Source organism: Anguilla rostrata, chromosome 2, assembly GCF_018555375.3.
Source record: "Anguilla rostrata isolate EN2019 chromosome 2, ASM1855537v3, whole genome shotgun sequence".
Taxonomy (NCBI): Eukaryota; Metazoa; Chordata; class Actinopteri; order Anguilliformes; family Anguillidae; genus Anguilla; species Anguilla rostrata.
In genome coordinates this window covers 65982806-66004610 of record NC_057934.1, presented here as the reverse complement: position 1 = coordinate 66004610, position 21805 = coordinate 65982806, and the positions used below count along the sequence as shown (strand labels likewise).

The 21805-nt window shown below is 44.5% G+C and overlaps 1 protein-coding gene and 1 non-coding gene across 3 annotated transcripts; both read left to right on the top strand.

Moving 5' to 3' along the window:
* Nucleotides 1–1448: 1448 nt before the first annotated feature.
* trnar-ccu (transfer RNA arginine (anticodon CCU)) lies at nt 1449–1521 on the top strand. The gene has a single exon. It is a non-coding gene; the product is annotated as a tRNA-Arg (tRNA).
* A 2071-nt stretch (nt 1522–3592) lies between these two features.
* rasal3 (RAS protein activator like 3) lies at nt 3593–20805 on the top strand. 2 transcript variants are annotated; one of them, XM_064324083.1, is made up of 18 exons: nt 3593–4918; nt 6691–6845; nt 7383–7467; nt 12369–12433; nt 12933–13018; nt 13122–13251; nt 14635–14733; nt 15013–15696; nt 16186–16330; nt 16481–16625; nt 17301–17537; nt 17886–18087; nt 18225–18316; nt 18609–18891; nt 19082–19192; nt 19328–19518; nt 19714–19798; nt 20261–20805. In XM_064324083.1, the coding sequence occupies exons 1-18, from the start codon at nt 4345–4347 to the stop codon at nt 20363–20365; spliced, it is 3474 nt and encodes a 1157-aa protein (XP_064180153.1). In that variant the 5' UTR covers nt 3593–4344; the 3' UTR covers nt 20366–20805. The 2 variants fall into 2 exon arrangements, with proteins under 2 accessions (XP_064180153.1, XP_064180154.1); XM_064324084.1 differs by lacking the exons at nt 3593–4918; nt 6691–6845; nt 7383–7467 and adding an exon at nt 10217–10492.
* The last annotated feature ends 1000 nt before the right edge of the window (nt 20806–21805 follow it).

The following is a 21805-nucleotide window of genomic DNA, read 5'->3' as shown; positions in this document are numbered from 1 at the left end:
ACAAGTAATACTGTGAAGCGTCCCCCGTTGCATGAATACTAACAACATCAGCTGTCTCTGCAGAACTTTAACATTCCTCCAGATTTTCCAGCTCCCAATTCACACCCAATCATGTTAGGGATCTTGCCGCAATGAAAAGCTTTAAAGCACAAGACTATAAAGTTCATATTTTAGATCGGTTGCTACAATATCAGATCATTGAGATAGCGTTTAGCAGAAACAGGACATGTTATGCTAGTCTTGCCCATGAAGCACCTGATGTTGGCATCAAAGACTGCCATGTTTGAGGAACTGGGGTTGTGAGAAACGGTAAGACTTTGATACCCATTTAACGCCATTCGTTTCATTAGGATGGCAGGTATGTTACGCCTTGGCGGGGCATGCCCCGTGCCTGTACAGCACTGAGAGTTTGGCATTTTCAGGATTTCCTACAGAAATAACCACAATGACCGCAGACTCGCAACCCCGTAGAACATTAACTTCTGTACCTTCTGACCTCATGTAAACAGACAGAATTCACGAACGACTTCACATGTCCACACAATAAAGCCCCAGACCAAGGTTCATTTGTTGAAACTCATGGTCAGTTTTTTTAGTCGAGACAATTGCTCTGTTGCATGAACAGCTCTAATACAGTCGAGACCAACAACTGCATAACTGAAAAAAAACATAATATTTCGAACAATGTGTCAATGTCCTTTTTGTGTTATACTACACCCTTGTGGCCAATATTGCTTAGGCCAATAAAAGATACAAGGTGAACTGTACTGCATGTTATGCATATTCCACCTGACAATGTACATATACAAATTATATTCAAATATATTCAAATTCATGTTAATTTTAGAAGGTTTAATTTTAACTCAATTTCATGCTAAAGTTGACAGCCCTGGTGCCTTGAAATTTATGTTAAAAATGAAAAAGGATATGATAAAACTAATACATAATGATTACTGTGAATTTAAAAGCTGATTTCAATTCATAATGGGTCATATAAAAGCTCAACTGATTTTTTGTAAGCCTTTGTAAGCTCATAATGCAAATATTATGCCTAATATTATGTAAATATAGGATCTTTAAGATGTTCCAAACTGCAACACTTCATACACGTTGCAAAGTCTGTGCAATGTCATTTTGGGGTGCTGTGGAAAGGGGAAACTATTTGCAGGGGTGCCTTGGGCCATAAGAGTTTGGGATCCACCGCATTAGAGTTTTGCTTTTGCAAGTTTGAGCGAGTTTAGCGTTAGCTAGCAATGATGTCATTCACAGCTTGTAGCAGAGTGGCACGGCGGAAGCTGGACGGTGGTTTAAAACCGTCCTCTGCTATGATTAAAGGTCCTATTTTTATTTACTCAGATTGAAAGAATGCTAAATCTACTCATTTATTGTATCCAGCCTTTCAATGATAGACTTTACCTTTTTTTAATATCTCACAGGTGCATTACTGTGCCTCAGTGGCCTAATGGACAAGGCACTGGCCTCCTAAGCCAGGGATTGTGGGTTTGAGTCCCATCTGGGGTGAGAAGTACAGCCCTGTCCTCAATAAAGCACTGAGCTGCAGAGAAAGCATTTGTGGTTTTCTTTGTGCATGCTAGGTCCTTTAGGTCCATGTGATCCTTCAAAAAATCCATGACTGTTGACTGAGGGTTTTGGCTGTACTGTGACAGGCTACACATGCCCCTTTGGGTCATTGGTATAACTCAAATAATACTGTGGAGCGTATTACATTACATTACATTACATTTATTTGGCAGACGCTTTTATCCAAAGTGACGTACAAAAAGTGCATTTCATGGTCATAGACAACTGCTAAACACAGGTTCAGTAAGGTACAATACTTATTTTGTACAGCTATTTCTAGCCAAGAACACAGTTTAGTTCACACAGTGAACACTATTCAGACCTAACCTCTGCAAAGCCAACTAGGCAGAAGAATAAGCTACAGTATTAGGACAAATACAAATTACCAAAAAGTGTTGGGATGGGGCAACATGTAACAAGTGTCATGAAAAGGGGGCGGGGGATTTAGAGTGAAATAGACAGCGTGGTGGTGGTTAGTCTAGGTATAGTCTGAAGAGATGAGTCTTCAGGCCACGGCGGAAGATGGGTAGTGAGGGGGAGGTTCGGAGGGGGACGGGGAGTTCGTTCCACCACTGGGGAGCTAGGGTGGAGAAGCTCTGTGATCCCTTTGGGCGGGTGGGAGGGGTTACAAGGCGTCCTGCTGCCGCAGAGTGGAGTGATCGAGCAGGCACATAGAATCGAGTCATGTCCTGCAAGTAGATGGGGGCTGTCCTGTTGGCAGCAGTGTAGGCAAGGGTCAGTGCTTTAAACTGGATCCTGGCAGCGACCGGTAGCCAGTGGAGTGATCGCAGCAGAGGAGTGACATGGGAGAATTTGGGAAGGTTGTAGATGAGTCGGGCAGCGGCATTCTGAATCATATCCCATTGCATCAATGTTAGCAACATCAGCTCTCTCTGTGGATTTTTAACATTACTCCCGATTGTCCAGCTCCCAATTCACTCAATTCACACGCAGCTAAGTTAGGGACCTCGGCGAAATGAAAGGTTTTAAAGCACATCCATTAACAAAGGGTTAGACTGTTGATCAAAATGCATGTCTATAAAACTTTACGAACATTACTGAGTTTGCTGCTGAATTGATCAAAACCCTTGTAATTGATAATAGATTACAAATAAATGTCAAGAATTAACTATATCCTTCAATGGATTAATGCCTGTCATTAATCCATTGAATGTCTATTTCAACATTTTCAAAGCTTTGTGGAAGAACAAATGGACAAATGGCAACACTCACAACCAAAACCTGGGAGTCTGTCAACGGACGTTTTAAAAATGTTTCAGTTCACATGTCAACACAGGAAGTGGTTTTTTAAAAGAGCTCACGTATCTGCCTGACAGGATGTGAACTTGCTTTGGCAGGAAACTAAACTGAGCACCTACTGAAAAAAACGGTATCTGGAGCTAACTGTCTCGATTAAAATCGGCTGGTGTCCTACATTGTCCAGCCGTATTTAAGGAGTAGTCCCAATTCGTTTTCCAAATTTTTTTTTCCACTGTTCAGCTTTGGTTGAAGCCTTGAGGAATGCATTTGCCATTTGACCAATCAGGTTTATCGGTACACAGAGCAAGAGTGCAGAGGAAGAAGCAGACGCATGTTCACTTTCACAATAGTTTGAAACAAAGAGGGAGTCTCTCAAGGTAGCAAAAAGGTACAGACAGATTCACTCTGTGCCAAAACATGAGGAAGTTGAAAATATTGTTGAATGAACCAAACCACACAAACTCACTGATGTTTGCACTGAGATTTTACCTGCACTGCAAGAAGGGGGGCAGAAAATGAAGGGTGATAAAGCGATTAAACATTCTGGTCAAGGCCATGTAAGAAGATTCACACTTCAGAACGCTTGGTACCTGCCAGAAATCATGTATTTACAAAATCAGCGATGAACCAGTCTTCAAAAAAAGAAAAGAAAAAAGAAGAAAAAAAAAACTGTGGTTTTCGGGGCGTTTCACTATGTCCTGTGTGCCTCTATCTTGCAATGTAATTCTTTAAATTGATTGGCTGATATCTGGTTTCGGTGCAGAAACAAACTTCCTCCATGATGCAAACAGGTTGACAGGCTGAAGAGTAACTTTTATTACAAATGTTTACACATACATACGTATCTATGTCCAATAGACAAAGAACAATGATAAATATTTGAAGTAACGGAGGACAAGGAGAAATCAAGAGTGGCTTTCTGGAAGACAAAGAAAATGGGAAAGAAAGAAAATAATTGTAAGTGAATGAGGGGAAATCATCAGGTGGTATAGTGGAACAGTAAAACCTGAAAGACTGCATATGAAAGATTAAGGGGGAAAGGATGAGCGGGTAGAGACCATAGTATTTATGCATTGTGGTCAGACAGAAGGAAAAGGACCTATATTAAACACTCAAAAGTAGTTTGATGCATAAATATAAGGTTTGGTGGAGAGCTTGCACTTTCAGAGTTAGCAGCCACTGCGTGGAGAGGAAGTGAGTTCATGTCACTGTTGCAAGACTAGCATGGACAGCGTCGAAGCGCACGCGACAAAAAAACAGGGCTTGTAACGAGTACAAAAAGCAAGCGAGGCAAAGACGACTGCTGGAGCAACTGAAGTTATGGAAAGAAGTGAGCTTGGGAAGAAGGAGGGAGAAAATAAGACTCGTTAAAGGAAAAGCCAGCAGCCTATCTCTCAATCACTGCTCCACGTGTCTCTTCAATTCTGACTGAAGAGATCAGAGGACATTAAGGATAAGGACACAGGCACAGGAAATACAGGAGAGAGATATAACGTACCGACAATGGGTACCGAAAAGGAAGACGATCTTGGGCAGGTGGCTCCAAATACCCAGGAGGAGGTGGGGGAGAAGGACCCCCTAGCTGACCCTCAGCCAGATCGCCCGGAGGAGTCACACCTTTTAAACACCTACAAGTGGCACACCCAGGACAGGACGCCTTCTGGGGAGGCGGGGAAGTCCGAGGCTGGGGCACCGGCGGCCCCGGAGAGGGCGGAGAAAAGCACCGCGACCAAGTGGAACAAGATGCAAAGCTGGCGCAAAGCCCTGAGCGAGGACGCCGGGATGAAGAACTCCACCCGCGCGGACGGCCCCAAGCCGGAGAGGAGCGCGGCGCCGCGGAAGAACCCGTTTCGGAGGGCCCTCTCGGAGCCCCCCGGGTCTCTCCTCTCCACCACCGCCCCCCCCTCCTCGCAGGCGTCCGACGTCCCCCCCGCCGACCCCTCGGGTTCTTCCCCACAGGAGGCACAGGGAGGAAAAGGAGGTGGCGCCCTCTTCAGGAAGTACCTGCGCACGGTCTCCCAGAAGTTCAAGAGGCCTCGACTGCAAAGTCGAAACAGCACACCCCTCTACCAAGATGGTGAGAAATACTGTTGAATACTATTGAGATACTGTTACTATCTGTTATTGCCCACTAGCTCAGACTCTTTCTTTTTCACTCCTTTGAACTCTTTAAGGCGAAAGAAATCACAAATATGTGATTAGAATGTTCTTAACTGAACATTCTAATGCTGATGTAACAATCAGTAGTGGTAATTGAAAGCAATGGAGTTCTAGAACCCTGGCTTAGAATGTTGAAAAAACATTCCAAAAAACCTACTCTTCAAATGAATTCTCTGTTTTTTTTTTTGCTCCAGTCTTCTTTGAACAGAAATACCTTATTGTCATCAAAAGAAAGATGTGTTGTAGAAACCAGGAAGGTTGTCTGATAGTGAGACAGCGGCACCTGATGGTAAATTGAAGGAATAAAATTCTTGAAACTAGTGCAGAATCACGATCAGATGTCCAGCTCCATTTTATGAAGTAAAAAGTGTGATTCCTCTCATAAATGTCAGACACTAAACGAGTTCCATTTCTGAAAAAATAACATTGAATTATACAGTGTTTACATGCTCTCAATAATTGACTGATATGCCCCTGCTCTCTACCTATGAAACCATAACCCAAAAGAGAAAAAAGGGTTTAAAGAGAGAGATAACTAGTGAAAAAAGAAAAAAAACTGTAAAATGCAAAGCAAGTGGGTGTTGAGATGTATGAGCAGCAGAGGGTGAGTATTGAGACAGGATGTGAGCCAGCAGAGATGCAGTAAAATAACCCCAACGAAACAGAGCAGGCAGGAAGTGAAGGGGTGCAAAGGGTGGAGAGATAATATCGCTGAACTGCCCTGAAACCTTTTCATGATATATTTTCCTATATACAGATTTGCATGATATACTGTATAGGGATTTACAATACTAGACTTATGGAGAGGATTTAAAAAACAAATGTCTTAAATTATTCTCCTGGCTGCAAAAGACAAAAAGACAGAGAAGCTGAGGTCTTGTTAACCCACACCTCTTCAAAATTCCCCTTTGGGTTTACTCCGGGTACTCCGGTTTCCTCCCACACTCAAAGACATGCATGTTAGGTGCACTCCTGCAGTTGCCCTTGACCAAGGCACTGGCCTCAGAACTGGAGTTGGTCCCCGGGCGCTGCACTGTGGCTGCCCACTGCTCCTAAGTAACTTGGATGGGTCAAAATACAGAGGACAAATTACCCCACAGGGTTCAATAAAGTATATCTATCTATCTTTTAAACATCTCGCATAAGGGACTCCAAGCCAAATAGCAGAAACTAGCCAGTGCCTTTGGCCTGGTTAATGACATTACAACATTGAGTCCATCTGTAATTGACAGCATCAATTTTTCAAACAATGCACACATTCTGGTTGCTAAATAATTGTCCCACACATTATTTCACTGGAGGTGCTAGCCTGAAAGTTGCACTTTGAGAAATGGGTGTGAGTTTCATTGGACAGAAAAGCCATAATAAGAAGCCATGCACCATTTTGTAATCAGATCTCAATAAAATGACAGTTTCCATGTACATCTGCTTGCACAAAGAAGCATTTTTGGTTCCATTTCGTTTAATCTGAGACAGGCTGATAAATTTCTCTGGATTAAGTCCTACTTCACACCCCCAGCAGCCGTGAAAATTTTTCGATGTTCTCGTACCACCTTCTCATTCATTTTCAGCTTCATACGCGTCGAAGCTGGCTACATCCTGCAAATGTACTGTCGTCCGTAGAGTGATAGGGAGAAGCCAGCCAGCAATTCCCACGTAACCCTGGTTTGTAATGTTGTGATGGGACAGGCGGTGTGCCGGGAGAGGGGGAAGGGATCGAGCCCCTTGCTGTGCCTCTGGAACCACCTAGGCTCTCCTGGGTCCCGCCCCAGGAAATCCCGATTTGGGACATTAGCAGATGCGATCTGCAGGACAGACAGATCCTTATCCCACGGGATGATGAGGTAGGACACAGCGACAACCTGGACACCTCAGTGCCGCAGTCACCTGTAGGGGCACACAGATAGCCACTCACGACTCATGAAAACCACTCTGTTTGTATAGCGTATGCTAGTGTTTGGTTCCCAACCCTGTTCCTGGAGATCTACTTGTCCTGTAGGTTTTTCAGTTCAACCCTAATTTGGCACACCCGATTCTGCTAATTAGCAGCTGAACGAAATCTCTTGTTGTTGAATGAGGCGTGCTTTGCTAGGGCTGGAGTGAAAAAACTACAGGATGGTAGATCTCCTGGAGCAGTTTGCTTGGTCTTATTGTGACATAGCCACCTTGGTGACATGGTTTTATTCTGATATTGTGGTATGACTGTGTTGATCTGTCAAAGCACTTTGAGCTACATACTCTGTATGAAAGGTGCTATATAAATAAAGTTATTATTATTATTATTATTATTATTATTATTATTAATAATAGAGTACAATTTGTGTCATTGGTTGAATGCGTTCTGGTAAACGTCTCAATCTCTCTGTCTCTCTCTCTCTCAGCCAATCATGTGGACCCGGAACCGCGCCAGCAGCTGCTTGTCCAGCGTCAGCATGCAGAATCTCACTGGGAGTCACAGTAACTTGGGTCAGTACCCACGCTGCCTTCCGAGCTCACAATAATAATTTTCTGCTCACAATATTCACCGCAATATTATCCCTTATGAAAGCTCTCGTGACCGTATGAAATCCGGCCTATAAGATTATAATTTAACGATGTGTAGAAAAATATGCGCCATGCATGAATTTTTATACTTTCATATACCTGCTCTTATGCTTGTGTTGCAAAATATATACAGTACAAGTGCTGCAGGATATATATATATATACATATATATATATATACACAATTATACATATGTTGTACAATATTTTCTAAACTGATAAACAATACTTCATTCATTAAAGTTTGGGGGTTTATTACATTTTGACATATATGCAGCATATTTAGCGTTATAAACAAAACACCTAGGGCCAGATTTACTAAGGAAACAGTTGCAGTGCAATAACATTTTGCAATAAGAACGTTTACATGTAGGCCTACAGATCAGGAAATATAGGTAATGGTCAACGAGGCAGCTACAGCTTCACGCCTTATTACATGGGAATACAATTCAACACCGACAGAGCAACAGGTGGAAAAATCCCTGCAAAATGAGCAAATCATGGGGACTGAATGAATCGACACGGATTAATTCATGATGGGAGAAGGCTGAACGTAACACTGTGTTCACAATTCATTATATACCCAACTGAACACACATGCAGAACAATCTTACAGAACAACTGAAAACTGCGTTTTACATTAACTTCTAGCTGATGATTTCAATAGAAGTCTTGTGTAGCCTACTTACAAAGGTATTTTCATATTTTATCTGAAAATAAATTAGAAGTGATTGATGTGAAACAAATTTCAAATCCTGTCTCCTTTTCAGAGTGTCACACATACCTTCATTCTTTTCCACCCCATGTAGCCCACAATGGAAAGTGATTTGAGTATGGTAAATGGACTGCATTTATATGGCGCTTTACAATTGATGCTTCTCATTCACCCATTCACACACACACACACACACGCTCACACACCAACGGTGAAAGGCTGCCATGCAAGGTACCAATCAGTTCGTTGGGAGCAATTAGGGGTTAGGTACACAGGGACACGCCCAGGGCGGGGGATCGAACCGGAAACCCGCCGACTGCCAGACAACCGCGCTTACTTCCTGAGCTATGTCGCCCCCATATGTATGTGCATAGCCTACACCCCGACACCCTTGTGCGTGAGGTATAGGCCATATCTGCACAGCCAATTTAGTGCCGGCTAAGAGTACAAAGAGTGGAGGCAGAATTAATGTGGGCATTACAGTAGCTGCCAACAGTTTCCACGCCTCATTCGTAACATTCAGGTTAGCCGGCTACCTAGTTACTGTCGCTATGGGTCGGTGGGGATGTGGGGATATGACCACAAACCGAACGTGTAAAAATAATGCGAAAACCAGACGTTCTGGTCAAAAACCGGCCGTCTGGCAACCAATTCGCTAACAAAGTTAGAACAGGCACTGAGAAAGAGGCTCACTTCAGGCTGTAGTAATGAGTAAAAGAAAAAAAATTCACCCCCCTATTCTAAGTTATCCAAATCCCAACTACCTGTTATCATTTACTGTTTAACTAGGCTAACGTTACTGTAGCGACCTTGTAAACTCCACAATTAATGTTAGCTAGGCCTGTACATGGGTGGGTGGTGAATGAATAAATACAAAAAAATTGACAAATACTTAGGCCTATTAAATAAGTATTGAATATTGCAAACCTATCCATACATATGTTTGCTCCATTACTGTAATGTAAGTTTGTGGGACAGATAAAGTTTAGCCAAAAATATAATAGTATGCCTATTTATTTTACAATGTAAAATAAAAAAAACTTATTTGTGAACAGTTTTCTAAAGAAAATATTAATAATAATTAATATTCATGCTGCGCTTTTCAACACCTTTGTAAAAAAATAAAAAAACAATCTTAAAATAAGTGTAAGACCGCTCAGTTGCAGATTATTTCCACCATAAATGATTTGCATTTCTCACTTTCATGTAACACATAAACTTTTAAAAGTTTAATCACTTATAGACGGTGCTTTGTTTAGTAAATCCCATATAAATATTATGACTTCATAGCAACTGCTTTTGTGTCTGAAAAGTTACAGTCCTTTAATAAATCTGTCCCATAATATTTTGTTATATACAACGTGCACTGAACCACTTCTTCATAGAATCTACTTTATTTGTAATGATTAATGTTAATTGTATCATGTTTAAAACTTTTAAATACTTTTATGAATATTTTTCACAATAATGTGTAGTGATACTGAGTTTTAACCCTGAAATGGCCATACTTCAACATCTCAGCAATATATATTTTATTTTGAAATTATATCACAATTGTATCACTGGGTGCACTTAAATATTACCGCAAACCACAATTTTTGTCTCCTGTAATATTTTTAAATAGTACTGTTGCATATTTATTGAGAGTTAACAGACAGGAACTTGAGGAATCAGCTGAGCCTTCATGTTACAAAACATTTTTTTTTTCACATCCATTGAGATGATCATCATCTTACTGCAATATTTGACATTTGCAGTTGTGTGAAGTCCTGCCCTCACACAATCCCATTTCACTGCTGTATAAATATTAATTTGTGCGACGTATTGAGAGATACACAAGACAAGCAAATACAAATCTTCTCGTGTTTCATCTCAAGCTACGATGGGGTCTGTGCGGCACAGCAGGCCGGCACAGGGGAAATGGCTGACGTGATTATGCGCGCAAGCGGCGGTTGAATTGCTTCCTCTAAATTTCGGGAGAGATAGCATCACACTCGAGTGTCTCAGAGAGCTTGACAGACGGAGAGCTCATTTGTCTGTTAGTGTAGTGCACGTTCTTATTAAGGCAAGAGGGCTTTTGCCACTGTTTGAAGATTTAAATAATCGCACAAAAAAAAAAAAATGCTAAACTGTTAACCGGCTCTGCCGCACGAAAGGAAAAAGACTCTAGGTTTTCCGGATAGTCCAGTAACTATGGGGTTCAGGCGCTGGATTGTTTGCGGAGGTGCTCTAGGTAAGCAAGGGTTAATGCTCCTTGTGTTCTTCACATTGGATACTGTTTCTGGAGGTTGTTAAACAGGTGGTGAGCATATTTACATATGTGTATGAAAGTGGATAATTTGGAGATATGGAATTTGTTTAAGTAGAATTTCTAAATAAAGCATACTCATTGTTCTTTTGAAAAATTGCTTTCTTAGCAGAACAAACCATTTCATGTAGTTTTCCAATGAGTCCTGTTAAACATGTTTGTACAGTACTAGTAAAAATGTGCATTACAACCAGTTAAATAATGTTAGAGCTAATAAAAACCACAGAGGGAGGGGGTCTGGATATGAGGCTTGCTACTATGGTTGAACTGAGTTACTGTATGCTCTGCAGCATAATAATTAAATAATTCATGGACAAAATAAAAATGTGTGTTCTACAGGATGTACGAAAAGAGTATACCACATCCTGTCTCAGTGTATACCTCGCCTATTCTCCAACTGTCTGGGTTATTCTCAGAGCTAATGATCCCTAAATGTTTCTCGTAGAGTCACCACAGCTGTGGGCGTAGTGCAGTTAGGTAACTGATGATGGTTGAGGTGGTTGATTGAAACAGTATGCAATAGGTTTCCAGTGAAATACAGGAAAAAAACAGCCAATAACATGAATTGCATGCCGTGAATGAACAGCCTACAGAGGTCAATGCAAGATGCAAATAACCACTGCACTGTGATTCCACGGCTGTGTCTGCAACTGTTGTTTTTCTGTGCGACTAATTGCGATGCATGTTGTCTGTCTATCTGATGAAGAAATGTTGGGGGAAATGACTGTGCTTCCTGTGGTCTTTTAAGACGAGTGCGCAGTTGCACTCTTGGAGTTGACTTTATTCCCCCTCACCAACCTGAAAAACCAGCCCCATCACAAGGGAAAACACACACACACACTCACACGCATGCACACACACACGCATATACACACACACACACACACAAACACACTCGCATACACACACACGCACACACGCACACACACGTTTATGGTAGTCCATCATGTTTGATGATGACTTCCTCTTCTGCGTTAATACACACACACTCATAGGTGTGTTTATAGATAAAGCAGAAGAACAGAGTAACTTACAATATAGGGGAAACTTAAGTGCGTACACCTGATTAATATGTCGATGCAGCATCACTAAAACACCCGTGCAACGTAACTATGCCATCCAAGAAACGTGCAAATTCTAAATACATACGGACTACATGCATTACATAGAGATACAGTACAAATCCTATAATGAAAAACATAATTATATTATTTGCCAAAAGATTTATAATTCAAGCATCAAACGCTTGAGATTGCACAGATTTAAGAACCGGGTCAAACCTCATCGTAGGATGGAGGGGATGATTGCCATGAATGCTGGCAAAGTTGTACAGCAAAAGGCCAGGTGGGAAAAAATTGTAACACAGGAGGGTTGGTCTTAATTGTTTATGTTTTACGTTTTCTTTACTTTTTATTTTTATTTGTAACTTCAAAGCAAGTGAGAGAATATGAATATATGTATGGGTGCAAATTTGTTTAATGAATATATATTTTATGTAAAGTCCGTAAAGTTTTTGGTCCTCCTAGGGTGGGGAAAAAAAAAAAAAAAAAATTAAATACAGTACAAATCCATAAAGATATAATAAAAAACTATAAAGACCATAACATGAATTGGTGAAAAGGTGGGCATGTCACAGTGTGGAGATAAGAGGGCAAAATGTAAATCCAACTAGTAAATGCTTGAATGAGCCTATTTTAAAGCTGTGACCATCCGATCCCAACAAAGATACTGTTTTCAATTTTTTCTGTTTCTCATTGATGTTCTGACTGAGGTTAACTGCATGTTTCTCTTTGGCCTCCAGAATGCACCCCTGATCATGTGACCAACACTGGGCCAAGGATAAAGAGTTCTGATGGGGGAGTGCGGGTAATGGCCTTCATTTAATGCTGTCATTATGGCTCGCTTCCTTTTGAACCTGAGCTTCCTCTGAGCCCGGCTTTGTGCGAGCACGGGCAGCACTCCCTGAGTTCAGTGGAGAGATTTTAAAACTGACTTTTTTTCTCCATTTTGTTTTCTCTCTCTCTCTCTCTCTCTCTCCCTTTCTCTCTGTGTCTCTGTCTGTGTGTGTCTCTCTGTCTGTCTCTCTCCCTCCCTCTCTCTCGCTCTCTCCCTTCTCTCTCTCTCTCTCTCTCTCTCCCTCTCTCTTTCTCTCTCTCTCTCGCTTTCTCCCTTTCTCTGTGTCTGTTTGTGCGTGTCTCTCTGTCTGTTTCCCTCCCTGCCTCTTTCTCCCTTTCTCTCTCTCTCTCTCCCTCTCTCTTTCGCTCTCTCTCTCCCTTTCTCTCTCTCTCTTTCTCTCTCTCTCTCTCTCTTTCTCTCTCCCTCTCTCTTTCACTCTCTCTCTCTCTCTCTCATTACGTCTCCCAAGGGGATGATCAAGCGTCGCTTCATGGGGGGAGCCCTGAGGAAGAGCAACACGCAGATGGACACCGTCGGGGTGACCAGCGGCGGCAGGTGGGCGGAGTCACGGTCAGGTGCCGCAGCGTCGCTGTGATGCGTAACCCGTCGGCGCGTTTGTCAGGAGGAAACCTGTTCCCCTCTCCATCCCCCCCTCCAGGGTGCACGGCTCGCGAGACTCCCTCTACGTGCCGGTCACGGCCGCGGACAGCCTGGACCTGGGTTCGGACAAGAGCACCATCGTCCGGCCCGTCCACAGCTCCATCCTGGGGGAGAAGTACTGCTTTGAGGTAGCCCCCCGTGCCTGCCCCAACTGAGACATCCGGACATCGGCCAGCCTTAAAAACACTGAACTGTGCGAGAAATGGACTCGCAAGACATTCCACAACCCATTCGCTCCAGCGATGGCCACTGTGAAACTCGAATCATTTGCTTATCAAAGAAAGCAGCCAACTGCGTTCAACTGGTTGGTCTAAGTTATCTAAAGTGGTTACATTCTTTTTATTAATTAATTAATTAAAAGGATTAATTCAGAAGTTCATTTTAATCCTGAATGCAGAAGAGACAAATCATCTCCGTAAACTATACACAAGCTTGGCAACCAACACAGGCTAGAAAACAGACTTTGATTATGAAACTGAGGCACGTTAATTAACAATAATACTGTATAATCTGTACAGGCTTGCTTATCTTTACGTGGCCATCTAGCCTTAGTAACCTCTGTAACCAAGAAGCAACTGCTAGAAAGTATCTATGGCCAAGAAAAGATGTGGCCGTATCAGCAATACTACACATGGAGAGAGATAAGACCTCAAAGCAACAACAAATAGTCAGGACTGAATATCTTTTATGCAATTACTCGCAAGAAAAAAATGAAAACAAAAGTCTTTATTTCACTTTATAGGCAAGCCTATTGACCCATTTTGCCCACCATTTTGTTTTCCTTTTTGACCTCTCATCCTCCTGTTTGTTGCAACTCCTCATCAGTAAGATTCAGGCTCAATTAAATCTTTGACATTGTGTTTGAAACTCCTCAGTTTCATGGCCTGTCCTAATTGTAGCTTCCATTTTAATTTGTGAAGTAGCTTGATGGAACAGGTCACCTGAATCTGAACTACACCACCTGGTCCTTGATCCCGGGAATTAAGAGCTTCTTCCGCTTTGGACCTGAAAATGAAAGAAGCATGGCTACAAAATGTATTACTTATATAGTGTTTATTCACAATCATAAACATAAACATAATTTACAACATAGCATTAATTGTAAACACTATAAAAGTAATGTATTCAAAACGTTGTAGGACTAGCTGCATTTGGGTTACTTTTTTAGTTTTTATTTTATTTTTATCTTTAAACTAAGAATCCATGGATGTTACTGTTCTAGCCATTGTAAAGCCAGTAGGTTGTCAGAAACTTCTGTAAATATCTAAAATATCCTTCAGCACACACAAACTGAAATAATATTTTAAAAACTCCATTAAGTGAACCGTCTCTTTAAAGGCAAGTTTAAAACTACCTTATTTTCCAGTTCATGAGTTGCTGCTGGTACTGTTATAGTACAGTATATAATATTCCTGCACCAAAACTTTACACAAGAGAGCTATGCCCTTGTGCTTCTACGCCACTTTAATATGCTACTAACCAGGAGATCTAATCGCACGATTTTCCCCCAGGTGATTAACACAGAGAACAACCACTGTTTTGGGTGCAGTTCAGCTGCAGAGAGAGACCGTTGGATTGAGGACCTGAGGAGAGCTGCCCATCCCAATAAGGTACAACTCTGTTCCTATCAAAAAGCAGGACACTGACACTCTCAAAAAGACATCTGTATGACCTCTGACCCTCTTGCACATGGCGCTGACATTCTGAAAAGCACATCTGTACCCCTGACCCTTCCACACATGGCACAACCTTCACATCTGCATCTCATACGTGACTGTGTGGTCAGATAAAATCATGTTGGGTCAAATGCAGAATAGGAAACTCCGACAACAACAACATCACAAACACATGCACTGCGAGCATTCACGCCCGTCCTCATCCTCTCCCAGGACAACTGCGAGCGCACAGAGAGCTCTCTCAGCCTGTGGGTGAACGAGGCCAAGGACCTGCCCCCGAAGAGACGGTACTACTGCGAGCTGCACCTGGACGGGACCCTGTTCGCTCGCACGAGCAGCCGGGCCGTCGGCAAGTCCGCCAGCCGCTCCAGCCAGGCCAGCGACGGGGGCTTGGGGTCCTCGGGCGGGGTCCTGGGAGGCGGCGGCGGCGGTGCGGGAGGAGGCGGCTGCCAGCTCTTCTGGGGCGAGCTCCTGGAGCTCGACAACCTCCCGGCCTTCTCCCAGCTCACCCTGCACCTCTTCCGCGACGAGGACCCCAAGAAGAAGCGGCACTCCAGGGACGAGGCCTACATGCAACCCCTGGGCAGCGTGGCCATCCCCCTGGCGGAAATCACGGGACGGGCCTACCAGGAGCGGTGGTACCCCATCGTCCCCTACAAGGTGCCCGGCCCCGGCGGGACCAGGGACCAGCTGGGGCCCCAGGCCTCCATCCGCGTGAAGGCCCGCTTCCAGAACCTGCACGTCCTGCCCATAGAGAAGTACAAGGAGTTTGCGGAGTTCGTGACGGTGGACTACATGGGGATGTGCAGCAGCCTGGAGCCACTGCTGAGCGTCAAGGAGAAGGAGGAGCTCGCTGGGGCGCTGGTGCACGTCCTGCAGAGCATCGGCATGGCCAAGGTAAGGAGGCGACTCGGGTTCTACACACCTGCCAGAGCTCTGGGCATCTGGCACACCCATCTAGCACTGATGTTCCCCGCTACTGTGAGTCACTCTGGATAAGAGCATCTGCCAAGTGATTGTAATGTAATGTAATGTAAATGTAAACTCCCAATGGAAACAGTAGACTGTTTCCATTGGGAAACAGTGTTTAGCAGTTGTCTATGACCATGAAATGCACTTTTTGTAGGTCGCTTTGGATAAAAGCGTCTGCCAAATAAATGTAATGTAATGTAATGTAGACTGAAATGGAAGATTGAAGGAATGGAAGAAAAGGAGGGAGAGGTATCTGGAGAGGGATGGCACAGGGTGATAACAGAGTTAAAGCCCTGTGTGTGTGTGTGTTTGCATGTGTGTTTGTGTGTGTGTTTGTGTGTGTGCGCATGTGTGTGTATTGTGTGTGTGTGTGTGTGTGTGTGTGTGTGTATGCGTGTGTGGTTGAGTGTCCAGAACTTCCTGATTGACCTGGGGAGTGCGGAGGTGCAGCGCTGTGGAGAGAAGGAGGCCCTGATCTTCCGGGAGAACACTCTGGCCACCAAGGCTATCGACGAGTACATGAAGCTGGTGGGGCAGAAGTACCTCATCGAGACACTCGGTACGGAGACTGTGGGGTGCGGTGGCTCCTTCTGTGTGTTTCAGCGTTTTGCTTTCCACTTGCGAATCATTTTATGACTCGTCTCTCTCCGCCTCGTTTATTCCCAACGCCAAATTGGGGGCTGAAATGACACGGCCTCTCGCCCTGCAGGGGATTTCATCGCCCGCTTGTACGCTTCGTCGGAGAGCTCTGAGGTTGATCCCCGCAAGTGCCCCGCTTCCGAGTTGCTTGGCAACCAGAAGCACCTGATGGAGACGTGTGAAGAGGTGGTGAAGAGAATCACCGAGATGCACAGGTGAGAGGGTGGAGAGAGAGAAAGGTAAAGATATTAGAAAGAAAGGTAAAGATATTAAAAGGAACGGGAGTGATTCTCAACGGTGATCACAATGATCATAATAATAATAATCATGATCACTGATGGACAATTGATTAACAACAATTGATTCATCCATCCATTGCCTAACCTGCTTATTCCTGGTCAGGGTCGCTGGGAGGCTATAGCCTATCCCAGCATGCTTTGGGCAAGAGGCAGGAATATACTGTAGCCTGGACATGGACTGGTCGCCAATCAATCACAGGGCACACACACCATTCAGTCACACATTCATATCTACGGGTAATTTAGAGTCTTCAATTGGTCTACCTGCGTGTCTTTGGACTGCGGGAGGAAACCGGCGTACCCAGAGGAAACCCACGCGGACACAGGGAGAGCGTGCAAACCTCCCAAAGAAAGGCACCAGGCCATGATTTAAACTTGGGACCTTCTTGCTTTGAGACAACAGTGCCATCCACTCCACCGCTGTAGCGCATGAACAATGAGGATCATTATAGTGATAATGATTTTTTCCCCCCCATCATTTCATCCTGTGCATGAACTGTGTCCATTAGACATAACTCTTGGAATTGAAAGTATTATTTATTGATTTTTTTTTTTTTAATCGTTATTTTTCCTCACTTTTTCCCCTGCCAGTTCCTTCCCAGTGGAGCTGAATGAGATCTTCTCCAGATGGGTGGAGGAGTGTGAGGGGCGGGGTCGGGTGGAGATTGGCCAGCGCCTCATCTCGGCGTCCCTCTTCCTGCGCTTCCTGTGTCCGGCCGTCCTGAGCCCCTCCCTGTTCGGCCTGACTCAGCCCTACCCCGACCCGCCCACCCTCCGCACGCTTACCCTCACCGCCAAGGTCATCCAGAACTTGGCGAACTTCACATCGTGAGTCTCATGATAACTTAGGGCTCCGTGGAAATCTCTCAAAGCGCACAGATATTTCCACGAAATGCCTTAACACTGTGGCAGCATGAGAAAATGAGCTGAATACAATGTTTAATTCGCAAGCTGCAGACCAGCATCTCTTCGGATACGGCAGGCTGAAATGCCTCAAAACTGGGAGTGTGGATCGGGGTGCCATAAACCACACTGGTAGCATTCATATGGGACCTAATGCATTGGGAACAAAAAAAAAACGCAGCAAAAAAACTAACAAGGAAAACTCTGAATGCATCTGTCAGAAAATGCACATCAGGCAAGCTTCCACCGTTTCTGCTCTCCCTGTGCTCGCAGGTTTGGGGAGAAGGAGGAGTACATGCTGTTCATGAACGACTTCCTCCAGCAGCACTGGGAGAGCATGCGAGGCTTCCTGCAGCGGGTGTCCAGCCCGGACAGCGAGCTGGACATGGCCCACTTCAACGGCTACGTGGACCTGCCGCTGCGCCTGGCGGTTCTGCACAGCCTGCTCACCGACATCATCGCCCCCATGCGGCAGGTGCGGGGGGCCTCGGCCGCGCCCGGGAAGTGGGGCTCGGGACCGTCCTCGGTGCCGAACCTTTTCAGCTGCTGTTGGGGATTGGCTGTGTACAGGTGGAATAACAGACAGGTCTTCTCTCTCTCTCTCTCTCTCAGGACACCATAGACCAGCTACACCCCCTGCCCTCCATCCTGAACGAGATCTCAGCCTCCCTGGGTCCTAACACCCCCCGCATCAATGTCGGAAGGTGAGATACGCGAGGCGCGAGAAGAGAAGAGAGCGCCCACCCGAACTGTTACCGCCTGCAGTCTAAATGTTTTCATTTAATTTTGCTGAAGGAGCAAGATTTTTTTCTGGTGCCAAAAAATGAAAAACGGTGAGACGATTAAAAAGTCGGGTCACATTGACAACAGCAATGTGGTGAGCAGGCAGCAGGCTGATCAGCACGCTGACACATGTACTGACGTAAACAACCCACACACACACTAGTGCGACTGACCGTGCTAGCCGTGGTTCACCTGAGCCCTCCCGTCCCACAGCCTCGGTGCGGGGCACTCCAAGCCCACTTTCGTGGCCCCGCGGGAGCTGGAAAAGTACAGCCCCCACCACAGCTCCCTGGCGCAGCTGCCCATGGACGGGACGGGCGGACAGGGGGCGCGCGACGCCAAGGCGCGGAAGCGCGTGATGAGGACCCAGAGCGTCCCCGATCGCATCAAGCACCAGCGGCGCCCCCCAAAGAGGCAGGCCAGCAACGAAGTCCTTCCTCAGGAGGACCAGGCGTCGGATTCCCACCCCCCTATTGACATTTCCTACCCCCAGAACGTGAGTCTAGCCAACCCACCTGGGTTCCCAGCTTTCTCCTGCTGAACGCCACCTTGTGGTCCACGCAGCTGAACAACCTGAGTTTTCTCACGTGCAGGCATGCCTCGCTCCCTCTCCTGCTTTTTCGGTACGCTGTCATTGTGTTTCTCCCCCTTGGCCTAAATACTTCCTTCTCTTCCACCTGTCTCAGTTTGGTAATGTGAAAAACACACCCACTCCGGTTCCTTGGATCATCAATGTCGCAAACAAAGAACCCTATGAGGCAAAGACTCAGCACGAAGAGCTTAATTTACTGGACAAGGTGAGAGTTCATACCTGGTGCCCCCCCTGCCCTCCTGCTCCCTCATACTCCGCAGGTTTCCTGCTGATGTTTTCACGCCTCTGTTCATGACCAACTGAAACCGGGAGGGTGATGAAGGTACTTTGGTATTCACAGCACGAGCAGGAGCTGTCTGAGCTGCGGTCGGCCGTGGAGCAGGTGACAGAGCGCGAGCTCGAGATGGCCAAGCGGCTGGAGGACTTCATCGCCCAGAGCCAGGACCAGAATGCACTGCTGCAGGCAGAGGTTCAGGATCTTCGAGACCTGCTGGCAGACCGGGAGGAGCAGCTTGCTAGTGCCACCTTCAGGTGAAATGGCACAACCAGTCATGGGAGATTGATTAGTCACATGATAGTGACCACAAATGAGCTATAACCTCAGCTTCATCTGTAGTACTACCTGCTGCTGAACTCTCGTGCATTAGCAGAGTTTATTAAAGTGCCCTCTCTTTCTCCCTCCTTCTGTCCTATCTTTCTCTCCGACACTCTCCGTGTTTTAATCAGGCTGGGAGTGATAGAGGAAGAGAGGGAGGAAGACGAAAAGAAACTGAACGTTGCCGTCGCAGCAGCTGAGAGAATGAGCCAACTGGTAAGACAAAACTCACTCTGCCGCTTCAGTTGTTCATTAACTGACAGTGAGTGTTACACAACAATGACCCAATACAGTTGGCCTGTCCAATGACTGTGTACCGTCTAACATTGCGCCACTTGGAGGTGGTTTTACTTTGCGGAGGTGGATATTACATGTACCCCCGTTCCAGCACTTTTTGTAATTTGTACTTGTCCTAATATTGTAGCTTGTTCTTCTCCCTAGTTTGGCGTGGCATAAGTTAGGTCAGAATAGTGTTCACTGTGTGAACTGAACCGTGTTCTTGGCTAGAAATAGCTGTAGGAAATGAGCATCGTACCTTACCGGACCTTACAGTGTTTTGTAGCCGTCCAACGACCATGATGTGCACTTCTGTACGTCGCTTTGGATAAAAGCATCTGCTAAATAAATGTAATGTAACGTAATATAATTTTACTGCTGGCCTCTTGCCTTTTTCCTCAGGAGGAGCAGTTTGCCGGTCTCCTGAAGGACATACACCAGATGGGCGGACAGACGAACACAGAACAGGCTGTGCCGGAGACAAAGGCCGAGATCGAAAGCAGCTGAAAGCACACAGTTCAGGGGTTAACCTGTGTTGTGCTCATATTATTCACTGCACAGTACCTCTCGGTCACAAGGGTTAAAGACATCCAGCGCAAAAAGGGGAAAAGCTTGTTAATGCACCGCTTAGCACTGAACAGCCTACATGTCAGTGCTATTAAGACTGAGTTGTGCAACGCAGCAGAAAAATCTTTTCCAGCTTATTTTGAACTGTAGGCTGTGGAATGTGTGAGGGAAAATGTGAAACACTGTCATTATTATCAGTAATAATCTTTTATTTTTACTTTCTGAAACAATTGCAATTTACTTTGATTAAACACAGGAATTCTGCTGCAGTATGTGTTTGAACAACTATATAGGGCATTTTCTGTTTTCTAAGTGGGGCTAAAGTTTTACTTTGTTATTGTGAAAGTTCACATATGGTTAATAAAGATCATCAATACGTATTCTTCTATGCCTTTTCTTTCTACATAAATATAAGAATACTGTCATGGTTCTGTCTTTTTGTTTCTATTTTTCCTTTTTTGGGCCGCCAGTTAGCGGCACTTCTCAGTTTTTGTATTTCTGTTCATTCCCTCATTGGTTTCCCCTGTGTTAATTGTATTACTGTTTTCCATTATTGTCTCGTTATTCTATCATTGTTCCCACCTGTGTCTTGTTATCCCCTCCTTTTCTGGTTTGATTGTTCTTTGAGTTCACCTGTGTCTTGTTACCCCTGTCTATTTAAGTTCTTTGTCCCCTTGACTCAGGTGCTGGTTCCTTGTGTTTGTTTCCGACTTGTGTTTGTTTCTGACCGTATGTACCTACCTGTGTTCTGCCCTGCCTGTGTTTTGAGTTCCTCTTGTTTTCTGTTTTTCTTAGATATTTTGGAGTTTGTGTTTTTGCCCATCGTGGCCTTTTCTGTTCCCTGTTTGTGTTTGCCTTTTTTTGTTAGTAAAGTCTTTGTTAATTTTCCCTTTTTGAGTTTGTCTTTCCTTACTCTGCGTTTGGGTCCTCCCTACCCGCCAATCCGTGACAAATACAATGTAGGCTGAAGAAAATTCAAAACCACTGCATGCACTGGAGAGAAAAAATGGAATACACTCTAAACAGCTATCTAAGTACACACTTAATTTTTCTAAATGACCCGAACTCCATTCTGCTATAAAACAAAAACTCAAAGGCGGTATTACTGTAATAATGGTAATTACTCCTTTTATGCCCGAACAGGATATCACAACTTTGACCTATATAAAACTAAAAGCAAAAATTAAACCTCTTTCAAGGAATAGAAACCAGTATTTCTAGTTACTGCATTGTGTTTATAATTATTGTTGCTTGCTGGTGAGTTTACAATTTCCAGAATCATACTGAGCAACGGTGCGCCCAACACTGTGGATTAGCTTTCTAGTCACTAAGCAAATCTGGTGGGAGGAAATTGGTCTCTTGTACAAAACTTGAGGGAGT

Coding starts and splice junctions, on each gene's coding strand:
- rasal3 (XM_064324083.1), top strand. CDS start 4,345: ATGGGTACCGAAAAGGAAGACGATCTTGGGCAGGTGGCTCCAAATACC. Junction 16,331..16,480: donor GTACCTCATCGAGACACTCG/GTACGGAGACTG, acceptor CTCGCCCTGCAG/GGGATTTCATCGCCCGCTTG. Junction 19,519..19,713: donor CTTGCTAGTGCCACCTTCAG/GTGAAATGGCAC, acceptor TGTTTTAATCAG/GCTGGGAGTGATAGAGGAAG.